General features: G+C 38.3%; 1 protein-coding gene across 1 annotated transcript in view; it reads right to left on the reverse strand.

Annotated features, from left to right (window-relative positions):
• Nucleotides 1-1197: 1197 nt before the first annotated feature.
• HS6ST2 (heparan sulfate 6-O-sulfotransferase 2) overlaps nucleotides 1198-12608 on the reverse strand; it is a 252956-nt gene continuing 241545 nt past the window's right edge. Inside the window, exon 2 of the mRNA XM_075187251.1 lies at nucleotides 1198-3580. Coding sequence (XP_075043352.1) covers nucleotides 2884-3580 — 697 coding nt within the window. The 3' untranslated portion in view covers nucleotides 1198-2883. The remainder of the gene's footprint in view (nucleotides 3581-12608) is intronic.

Here is a 12608-nt window from a genome sequence, read left to right on the forward strand (position 1 = left end):
GACACTTATATTGGACACTATTGAGGCACTTCAAGTGCAAGTGTGAACTTAAGCCCAGTGCATGCTGCTGCTTGTAGTCCTACAAGCACTAATATGCATTACCACTCATGGGCTATCAGAGCATGCTGACACTGACTTAGTTTCACAATAGGTTGTCGCTCTACACATACATTTTTTTACCCTTGTACTTAAACAGGTAGGGGTACCAGGAGGGACCCACTGCTTGTCAGTTTTACTTTTATCTGTTAGAGCAGCTGGAGGTTTCAGTCATTAAAGCTGCTACTTGTTTGAGCAAAATCTGCATAGTATCCCTACATCATTGGATGAACCCATCTGTGATTGTTTTTGGATGGAACCCAGAATATTTCAGAGGTTAGGATCATAGAGACTGGTCTGGCTGGTCAGGGCTATAGTCCTAGCATTTTGGTCCTTCCTGGTGGCTCACCCCAACATAGGGACCAACCACCAAATTAAATGTACTCTAATTTATAGCAGGGATCAGCCCCCTGTCCTGACTTGCTCAGCTCTCTCTCTCTGTCAGTCTAGAGCAGGATGCCTGAGCTGACATACACAAGGGGCATGGGGCAGGGGAGAGTCTAGGCAGGGGGCTGATCTGCTCCTCATCCCGATTATCCGGTTGGCTCCACTCCTGTTCTTCCTCTCCCTTTCTCTCCCCTCTGCTCCTTCTATTGCCTTCTCTTATCCTTCCTTTTTCTCCCTTCAGCTCCTTTCCTCACCTTCCGCTCCTGTCCTCTTCTATGTACGTGTGTGATAGATATTAACATATCTCCCAACATTCACATTTTCTACATAGAGACACAGACATATCTGGTCCAAAAAGGTAGAGGGGTCACACTAGGTATGGCCATGATCCCAGGGGTCTGTATAGCTCTTTTGAAGTATTAGGTTGCTCGCAACTCCCCTCACCTCCCCAAAAAGCACCCTTGAATTACAGTGTACATCAAAGGCACCTGCATCTGGTTGAACGGGGGATATACTTTACAACTTAATATAATGTAGTGGGGCCTATTAAGGAAATATAGTGGAGCTATTAGGGTTATTTGTGGGGATAATAATGTAATGTGGCAGCTGGTGGGGGAGCTATTTATGTAATGTGAGAGCTATGTATTTAATGCATCAGCAGGTGAGGGCAATTCTGTAACAGTCTGTTATTGTAGTCAAATAAAATAAAACAGCTTAGGAAACAAATGAAGTTTTTATTTAAATGTACATTGTTGATAATTCCAGTTCAGCAATAAAGATCATCATTACATGGAGTTTATTTTTATCTTTGTTGTTCACTTCTTCCTTTCTGCCTGCCTTAATGTTATGAATGGGTTCAAAACTCAAATCTCGGCAGGTTCTTCTATTAGACACTTTAATCGCATACCATAAGTTCATATATACAGTATGGCCATTTGGAACATTTACACTGTACACATACATTTGCAGCAATTACGTCCCTTGTGTCTGGTAATTGAACACGCAGTGGTTAATTCCACGGTGTGTAGGCTACGGGAACAAGATTAATGTTTTCATGTCCTGTCTCCATGTTACTACTTTTACATGGAGACTGAAGAAAAGTAATTTTCTTAACAAACTGGGCTTGTTTCAAAGAGCTATGTTAAATAATCTATTATTACACAAATGATAATTTTGTTGTCACTAATTGATGTATTCTCAATGATTATGCAATCAGTGTTAGCACGTGACTTGCATAACGAGACACTCTATACTCTTTGTGGCTTGGTGGATTTGCAATGACGCCACGTGTGAGCCACGCAGTAGTATCTTGCATCAGCGCTGTCCAGGATATTGAAGGCCAGGAATATGTTATAAACAGATGCTTGCTAGGTAGTGATGCCATTTATTAGAGGCTACTGAGTTCTAAAGGAAGTTGGAAGCCACATAAATGCCTGAGAAGGAAAGACCACTCCAGTTGGTCAGCACGGACATTTTTAGACTTGACCTTCTGAGGCAAATAAATGTAAAGGTAGGTTCTTGAAAATGTATTATAAAACATGTACCAATTCTTAACTGTATTAAATAAGTTAAATCTATATTAGTACAACCCATCATTGCGGTTTAGCTTAGGGCAAAGTTACACAAAGCCTATCTTTAGAGAAGAGTTGGGTCCATGTCTACACTTCACATGTCAACCCAGTTACCTAGCATAGTCATTCAGAAACCACTACCTGTCTGAACACAATTTAGTCAACCAGTCATAAACCATTATACCTATCTGGACACGGCATAGTTGGCCATACAATTATTATAGTATCAATTGTTTTGCAGAATCGTCAATTTCATGTTGACTATCAAAATAGGTTTGTGGTGATTGAGGAACAAAATGTAAGTAGTTCTAGACATCACCATATTGCATCAAAACGTATATGAGCAAACTAATGAATGCTCTCAAAAAATGTTGATTTGAAATTAATATGGAGTCAAATTTCCCTTCTGAGAGTGGACAGGTGTAAGGATTTTTAAGACATACATACAATGCTGGAAATAGGAACTTGTTTTCTACACCAAGACAGAGTGTAGAGTTTAGCCGTATCGGCATTCTAGTTGACCAATGTCAAAATTAAAATTGGATTCCATATTTGCTTGATAAGCAGGTCTATAGACAGAGACGATCATTGGTTTTACAACCTGTCATAACTAAGACACACCAAGATTAAACTATCCCCATGTACAATAATTACAATTAATGCAAAGGCATCTGCAAAGGCAACTGATAAACATATTCTGCTTCAAGTCTATACAAAGCTTTAAATCTTTTGGAACAGACCATCCCCTATTTTTTTTATAGATTTTTTTTTTGTACTTTTTTCGGTTTAATTGTACAGTTCACCTAGTAAACTAAGATTGTAAAATCCACTATCGCCATTTTTCCACATTCCCTATGTAATCAGAGGTTGAATTGTCCATCTCCAGTTTGTGATTAGCGTGCTTAGCGCGTAAGATTTTACGTTGTTCTTGTCGCTTCCGCCGTGCTTCCTGGTGTTCTTTTTGTCTCATAAATTGGTATCTTTGTAAGAAAAGGTCTTTTGCATATTCATATAACTCCATATCTAGAAAATTCAATGTCTCTATACGCTTCTGTGTCTGATCGTCTATCTCCACGCTTGACGCTCTCGTGCTGTTGAACTGTGTGAAAGGTGAGATGAAGTTCATGTTGAAAGTCTTCTCAAAGAGATACTGAGTCTTCCTCTGGAATTCTGTAAGACCAAAGAAAGCCATACGCTTAAGGTTTTCTTTGGCGCTGTCTAGGAGGACTTTGTTCCGCTGATCCTCTGCCATAACAGTTAGGTTATAACACCCAACCAAACTCAGGTCAGACAACATGCGAACTTGTCTGTTATTGGCCAAGTTATAAGGGCAATCCATGAACTCTTTCAAAGAGCAGCCTGACCAATCATCTCCAGTGTAACAACTGGGCAGCTCATCGGATGTTGGGGACCTTCCATCACATACATGCAGAGAAGCCTTCCATGTAGCTCCTCTCTGAACATGTCTCCATTCACTCAGATATCGAGAAACAGGATCACGAAGGATGGTTATGTAGTAAAAATTCCTGAAACACACAACAGGAGAAAAAGCATTATTTAGATGTCAGCTGCAGAGATTAAAATAAAATAATGAGAAATGAACACTAACCACGAAATCTAGGAGCAAAACAGGTATCTAAGGACCAAGAGTAAAGTTACAATTGCTGGTGTTGGGAGTTTTAATGAAAAACCTTACAAGTCTCTGGAGATGTACCAGAGGCATCATTAGATATATGCTTGGTTAGTACATGTACAATTGTATTGTAGCTATAGATCTCCAGTAATATCAATGTGAAACAGCACTCATTATAAAATGCTGCAAAAAATTGGCACAAAAACATTTCACAGCAATCTGAAAATTACACTATACTTAAAATGTGCAAAACGTTAATTGGACAAAGTTATGTATGTTGTCTAAAACTAATTATATGAATAGAGTGACTGGTTTGTCTATGGCACATAATCTAAAAAATGTTCTTTTCTTGAAAACATAATTTTCTCATCTCTCATAATAGAATGCTAAGTAGAATAGAGACTTGTGTTTCGCAATCATCACTTAGTGGTATCTACAAACCACATTTTGCCTGCTCATGTCCTGAAAGCACTTACTTACAATCAGTTTGATGATACATGTTCATAACAATAATTAGCTTTATTAGAATTTATGACCATGCCGCCAATACATTCTTTAGCATAATTCATCTTAAAGTGCAGCCTATACCACCGATAGGACAATGAATAATAAATACTGTCAGCCCGAACAGACACGGTAGCTACACAGAACAGTATTCTTGTGTCATAATCTAGTATTTATAGATTGGTAGAATGACATGATTTAGAGCTAAATTAAAATGCATGGCCTTATTTTCTAAGCTCTGCGTAGATTCAGGTAAAATCAGGCTTTATTAATCAGTGTTATATAGCTATACCCATAACACACACACATAAAGTTAATTTTTAAACAGATATATACAAAATATATATCACAATATGTGTAGTCTGGCTCTAATTTAACATAACAGGAAAAGCTAATTTGGGTTTATGGATTTTTTTTATGCAAAAACCAAAGCCTGTACTTCACATTTATCTCCACTAGATGTCAGCAGCTAACCCTGGATTAAATTTTAATTTTCAATCCGTTCACCTATGCAGCACAATATTGAGTGGTTCTTTGTGCACGATAAGCACATTCAGTTTTTATTAGAAATGCTAGATAGGTTTAGTGAGATATAACTGGAACATCACACCATGCAATGTCTAACAGCATTAGTGAGATTCCTTGCATCATTAATCTTTAACAATGCAGCCCAACCCCAAAGCATCCAACCCACACACACCATAAAAAGGCATTATCTATTGCAAGGGCTACCCTGGATGTAAATCTCAGGCTGCTGACAAAATATGTACAGTCTAAATCATAGCATCATTGAGACCAAGAGACGTTCCTGATTCTCTTGTTACTTTGATGGACATTCTGCTACTCCTAAATAATTCTTAATTACTACAGTCCTAATTATTCCATTATTTTGGTGTTTGTTTGTTTTTTTTAAAAGGAATGCAGTGAATGTATATAGTAACGTTAAATGAAGAAGTATTACCAAACGTAATGTTTTATATGCTTCTGGTCCTAATAAGTAGAATATGATCTGTGTCACTCCTGCATGGGACCCTGAATTCTTTACCAAGTGGGCAGTCTGCTACACCAATGTTATCAAAGTATTTATAAGAGGTGTAGTATGCACTGTATATTATTTAAACAAGATCTATAGAGAGTATTTGACACCACAATCTTCCCCCTTGAGTATGACAGTAGCCTGGCATCATTACTCATACTTGATATTGAGGTACCCTGCTCTTCTCTGCCTGTGTCTTCTGTCTTGCCTTCGTTTCATTCATCTTCCCACATCATGACACACTGCCACTGTCACAAACAGCCCAACCCTCACTCACTCAATCAATCATACAAGTGGACTGGTTAGTGCTTCCCACAAGACTAGGACACCCGTCTCCTAAAATACTCTGTGCTGTTGTGAACTATCCAATTATCTTATTGGCTACAGTTTGTGCTGTCTCTGATTATTATAAAACTGAGGACATGTGGATAAGCAGGAGATGAAGGTAACAATAAAAAGGTGTTCCGGTCCTAGTGATATGCACCTTACAAAAAAAATCATATAATAGAGCTTTTAGTGGTTGTGGGGGAAATTGTGGGTCATGTATAATAGCACACAGGCTACCAGTTATATAGCCATGTACTAGACAACATTTACCTCCTGACACCGGTCAATGCTCTGCAAGAAGATTGTAATTATCTAGTAAACAGCTACAGCAGCTGAATAATTATCCAGGCAGCAGAGGCTGGACCATTTTATAAACCTTCAGGTCAGTATAACAATATGAATCTTGACTAGATATCTCTCATTAAAAAAAACAATACATACATGGTATACAAGCTAATTGTTATTATCCTTACTGTAATTGTGCAAATAATAATAATAATAATTCTTAAACTATTGTGTATGAAACCCTAGAGAATCGGTACAAAGAGCAATAATGATGATTTGTTATTCCTAAAATGCCATCTGTCTTCCTAACATCCCCACTAGGTGTCACAACTCTGCTGTGAATCAAGCACAAATGGACCCTTTATATTAATTTTTTGCAATATGTTTGTTTGTGAGCCTTACCGGGACTGCCTCACACACTGCATTCTCCATTAACCTATGGCACAAAAACATTATCGTGTTTATTACACAATACCAGTGAGAGTATGGAGCTAAGTCAGCTGACATACTTTTTAAAACCAGATAAGCACCTCACTGCATGGAAACCTGAATACTCATATATGTAATGTACTTTTGCATTGTGTATGTTGTGAGATATTATTAGATGAGCTGAGACAACCCACTGGAACTAATTCTCCAGATTATATTTACTTGCCAGGGATATCTGTATTAGGGGCATAGCGTTGGAGAGGCAGTAGGAGACACTTGCCCCTGGACACTAATTTACAAGGGGTCACCGCTCAGCAGTATCATCCTCATCATCATTTATTTATATAGCGTCAACATATTCCGTGGCGCTTTACAATTGGGACAGCGCAACTCAAAAGTTGAGAGAGGGCAACAGGTGCTTTGAGCAGGCCCCAGTCTGTCTATATTTGATTGTGGCTTTGCGGTTTGTCGTCCAAACGCTTCCAGTCTGTGTCACTTCCAGTTAAATGTTAGAGCTGCTCCTTCCTCTTAGTAGATCCCCGGGAATTACATGCTGACTACGTTTTTTCCATGGCTCCAGCACACGGAACCTATGGTGGAGTGAACACATGGACCAATAGGAAGTTTGGTTCACACTGTCAGACATATTCCACTAGTTAACACCTGAATAAGCCAGGACCCGTTTGACAGAAATGAATGAGCCCCAAGAAAAACTGGTTCTACATTCAGTACTTGGGGCTCTGCTAAGGGGATGGATTGGCTTAGGTACACTTTAACATTTAATGGGAAGTGCGACTTTACATAAAGGGAGCACGTATATTGCAAATACCTCTGACCTGTGTAAGGCTGTGCCTTGTGCCTGCCACCCTTCCTCATATTAGGGTTAAGACCTGTTGAGTGAAATGATAAGCAGTACTTTCCCAGCTTGTATGAAGTGCCCAGATGAGGTCCTGCTGTTGTACAGCATCATGAAGGTGATTAAGTAGTACAAAATCTTAGTGTGGGATGTGGTCAGTCCTCAGGGACCTCACATTGTGAGAACCATCTCTTATCCTTTAGAGGAACAGCAGCTCAGATTTTGAAACACGGCCTCGGGTCCTTTCACCATAGCACTGCCAAGAAGGGCTTCCTGCCACATGTAAAGATTGTGTGAGGTTTCCATTAAACTAGAGAGCCCTAAAAGTTGTGATTTGTGATTCCCCTCAGTCATCGGTGGTCGACCAGTTGAGATTTGCCATAATGCCCAACTTGAGCCTCCCATACTACAATATTAGGATGTGAGAATGCTACAATTCTACACCCTAAATATTTAATGATCTCTATATCACAAGCTATGCCTAAACTGATTATTGTCTTGGGTGTAAAATACAAGAAATAAAATACTTAAAAAAATACGTAAAAGATACATATACTGTATAATAAACTTGCCCCCTACTGGGGGACTCCTGAGTTTCTAGGTGTTCTCATGACTCCAGGTAGAGTAATGTACCCTCCTGAAATCTGCTCAGTGAAGTGGGTGGGGCTTCATGACGCGATTCACAGCGAATTACGCCACCCTGGCACTTCTTAACACTGTATTATGCCACAAATTGTGGCATTAAGAAGTGGAGGGGCGCCATGACGCATTTTGCACAGCCACCTGCACTTGGCACCAAGAAATGTTGACAAGTAAAAATACTGTACAACAATGGAAAAAAAAAGGAGATAAGAACAAAGAAAACACAAACTTCAGCAGTAAAACAAATTAATCAGAAACACAGTTGTATAACAAAATAGGCAATAGGAAGTCACACCACATGGCTAAAAAGATATGACAACAATGGAGAAGAAACATTCTCCTCTGAGAGAGACGTACAATTAACAATAAGCCACAATAGAGGTAACATATCAAAGATTGCCATCGCTCACGTATGGCTCTGAACTGTGTTTTTTTTACTTAGACTATCTCTTCACTATTTACCTGCATGATTTATTACCAAAAAAGTGATGTTACCTTGAACTTAAATTATGTGGCTTTGTTCTTCTTTGTGCTCCCTTTATTTCACGGGTTTATATCAATAAAGCTACAGAACACAGTGCCACAATCATTAATATTATGTAGCACTACTGCAGTATCATTAATATGCATTACATATGTATTATTATTATGTACAAAAGCATTATTATGTAGTATATATTGTTTATTTTGTACATGAGCTAACATTTCTGGTTTTTCCAATTTTGCAAGTGCATCCAGAGATTTATTCCTCTTGACTATGGCTTCACCCATTGATTTTCATTAGGAGCTAAAATAAGACACCAGATATTTATTTAAAAGGATTGGAACAAACATACTTGTCCCATTCCCAAGACAGGTAGAAAGAAATATGATATTTGTATAAAAGGTTCCTCTGTAAAATTGCACATTATGTAATGTGGATGATAATCTTACTTGAAATAACAGCACAGATTACAAGTGCACTCAGCGGAGAAAAACTGAAACCTCACCAAATATTTACTTAAAATCACAGAGAATAAAACTGATGTGTTGTGTTTAATAAATCAATCAGGGCTGTTTCCGTGTTGAGCATGGCATAACTTACTGTACACAGATAATTGGAAAGCCAATCAAAATGCACGATTTACAGAAACCAGACATGATTGACAATCAAGTCTAGATGTGTGCATTAAAACAAATTTCACAGGTGCTGTTTGATAATACATTAAAGGAGCATGCTAAAATTCCTAGAAACATATTGACAAGTGATCCGATGATTGAAGTACACACTATTGGCAAGCTGTGTACTTAAAGAACCACTAAACATTAATTAACCGTGACAAAGTGGTTAGCATTTCTGCCTCACAGTGTTGCGGTCATGAGTTCGGATCCCAACCAGGGTCTCATATGTGTGGAGTTTGTATGTTCTCCACTTGTTTGCGTGGGTTTTCTCCAGGTGCTCCAGTTTCGTCCCACAATCCCAAAACAAACTGGTAGTTTAATTGGCTGCTGACAAAAATTAACCCTAGTCTGTGTGGAAGGGAATTTAGACTGCTTAGACTGTAAGCTCCAATGTGGCAGGGACTGATGTGGATATGAATGAATTGAAGGCTGGCTGGGGGAAATTGTGTGTCAAATCATCAGCTACTAGTTACATTTAAACATTAAAAAAGAAAAAAAGTCACCCATCTTCTCTTGTATTGGAAATGACACATGCAAAAACAAAAAAATCTAAAAATAAATAAATGTATTGACATTGCTATCATCAGCCCTGTGCCTGTAACATACATTTCTTTGAGAAAAGTGTGTTTTAGCTATTGTCTGAGGAAGTGGAATGAATCACAGAGAAAAGGAATAATCAATGCTTGAGACAATGGAGTTCAGCTGGAGACTGTCTGGACTTCCCTAATTTTGTAGCATTAAAAAAGGTAGGGGGTAAATCCAGCAAAATTATAAACAACATTTCATCCCTCAATGAAAATATTATATGTGCTCTGAAATAGGTTTTTCATAATTTTCTTTAAACTGCCTTTGTTTTATTTGTTTACACTGTCTCTGATTATTGCATTTATCCATCGATCTGTTTGCTGTCATAATAGCTTTGCTATGATCTTTAAAAGTACATTGCACTCTTTCACAGTACGAAGAGGGGACAAATTGAGCAAAGCAGATAGGCGGTGGATGTATGTTTAGGTATTTAAGTTTCTGATGTAAGTTTTGGAGGTGATAATTATACACAGCAAACTAGTTTTAAATGGTTAATATATTTCTAACCAGAAAAAAAAAAAAATCGGTCAACTGATAATTACAGTTCAATCATCCAGGTACCAAGAATAATATGCGAGTAAACAAGGTCGCAAGAATTAATTGATTGACAGTGATGACGGTGACGTATGCATGCCAGTACATGTGTGTGCAATTAAGAACAATGGTAAAAATAAATTTTATGTACAGTAGGCATTAATAACATCTTGTTAAATGTATTTCATTTAAAAAAAAATTAAAAAAAAGTATATATTTTATTAAATGTATTTATATTCATGATTATATTAATAACAGGTATTACTGTACTTAAATTTTCTGTGCGCCCTGATGGGATTTATATTGCACACATGCATTGTGCGTATCCTGCAGTGCAGTGTGTCTGTCTGTATAAGCACAGCGTACCTAGACCCGTATTCAAATGGAAACGAATTGCGTTCACACTGCGTTCCTTGGTGAATCACACCCAATAATGTTAGATGGCCGTGGAGGTATAAAACATTGCCCTCCCCCTCTTTAATGGAAAGTGCCATCATGCAGCAATGAAGAGGAGGGTGAAGAGGTCTTCTGAAGGGGCAATGGATTGTAGGACAGTGCACAAATATCTGGAGCTTGCCTTAAACCCCAAACGCAATCAGTGTCATTGCATCAGTCTTTTCCATTCATTCTACTACCTTGAGCCCCATATAATGTACCCAAAACATATGAGCTGTTTATGCATTTAAGGAGCTTACTAGAAAGCATAAAACACTTAGGGGTATATTTACTAAACTGCGGGTTTGAAAAAGTGGAGATGTTGCCTATAGCAGATTCTAGGTTTCACTTATTTAGTGCATTCTACAAAATGACAGCAAAAATCTGATTGGTTGCTATAGGCAACATCTCCACATTTTCAAACCTGCAGTTTAGTAAATATACCCCTTAGATGTGAAGGAGGCCCCAATATAAATTCTGCACTAATGACTAGTAATACGACTAAGAAGTTATTCTGGTATATGCAGGTAAACAACCGTCCTGTCTGTTGTGATACTAGTGCGGTCTCCCGATTCCTGCTGCAAATAGATGCAGCTCCAAGAATCCATCAGAAGAGACTACAATGCGGTACTGTTGTTTACCCCTCAGTCCTGCTCTCATTTTCCTCAGCGCTCTGTCCCACACAATCATCCATCCTCTCATACTCTGCAGTCTGACAATGCTCCTCCGTCATCTGTTACCTACCCACACGACCATCTTTCCTCTCACACCATGACCAGGCTAGCTTTGATTGACAGGAGAGCGGTGAGTTTTATACTAACAATGCCTATCATTTTCAAACACTGCGGACCAGCAGGCTACATGTTATATTTATTGACTATTGGGTATACCAGTCATCGGAGCACAGAGAAACATGAGCTGACCAGAACATGCACTTTCCCCTCGTGCCCATTATTGAATGTCAACCTGGAGACTCTGCTTTTAGCAGAAATTTACGATGCTCTGGATACAAATGATCTTAATGCCAGACACAAAATGCTACACACAAAAATAAATAAATAAAAAGGAGCAGACGGACCATGGCTTTTAAAATGACTGCAAGGAGACTTGCGGTGCACACATAAGAAATCATTTTCTGTGTAGACTTTACAGTATCTATGTATATCTGCCTATGGGCATACTTAGCATTATTAATAATTGTCGCTAAGATGTATCACTAAGTGTTCCATTCTGCTATTCCCATCCATTCACCCAACACCTTGTACACTAATGCAGTCACCCCAATAAACAAGTTGCATACTCTGAAGGTTTTTATCCAGAGATAGTCTTTGCGGCCTCACAAACCACCTATATATGTACTGTGTAGTTCATAAGGTAAAGAAAGAGCATTATATGGGACCTCTAGACCAGGATCTGAATAGGGTTTTGTCAGGTTCAAATATAAACTATTCGTATATATGTATTTCATAACTGGAAATTTGTATTAAACAAAAGATATGACTGACTCACTTACATTAAAGTTTGATTTATTTTACTTAATTTACCAGCTTAAAGCAGCAATCCCACATAGATTTTATTTCTTTAATTAGCAAGCCAAGTATTTTTTTCTTAAGCTGTCCTCCTAAAATTCATTATCTCCTTTTCAAAATCTCTCTGCAGGGCAGACAAGTATGGTCACACACACTGACTCTCAGCATGTCACGTGGTGGCAGAGGGGAGGGAGGGCAGATAAAGCTCAGAGGGGTGTTCCAAAGCCTCTCTGCTCACTACATCATCAGCCATTTGACTGTGGTTTCCATTGTAGTCACACGACACTGTGGAAAGTCTGCACAACTATAAATCATTAAAAGCAGTCCGTAGAAACAAAACGAGGAAAATAGTTGTTACCACGCTTCTTCTTATAACCTGCCACAGAGACTTATGTTAAAATCACAGCTTATTTTTTTCATGGGATTGCTGCTGAATATTTACTGAACCATGTTCAGCTCTGTGCCATTTGTTTCCAATTATGACACTGTAACTATTATTATAAAGGGGTCTATAAAAATAATATTAACAATATTAGACATGCAAAACTTGTTCGATATTTCCCACTTATATTTCTAAAGACCAAACATGGGTTTAGTC

The sequence above is a fragment of the Mixophyes fleayi genome, chromosome 9 (assembly GCF_038048845.1).
Source record: "Mixophyes fleayi isolate aMixFle1 chromosome 9, aMixFle1.hap1, whole genome shotgun sequence".
NCBI classification, from domain to species: Eukaryota; Metazoa; Chordata; class Amphibia; order Anura; family Limnodynastidae; genus Mixophyes; species Mixophyes fleayi.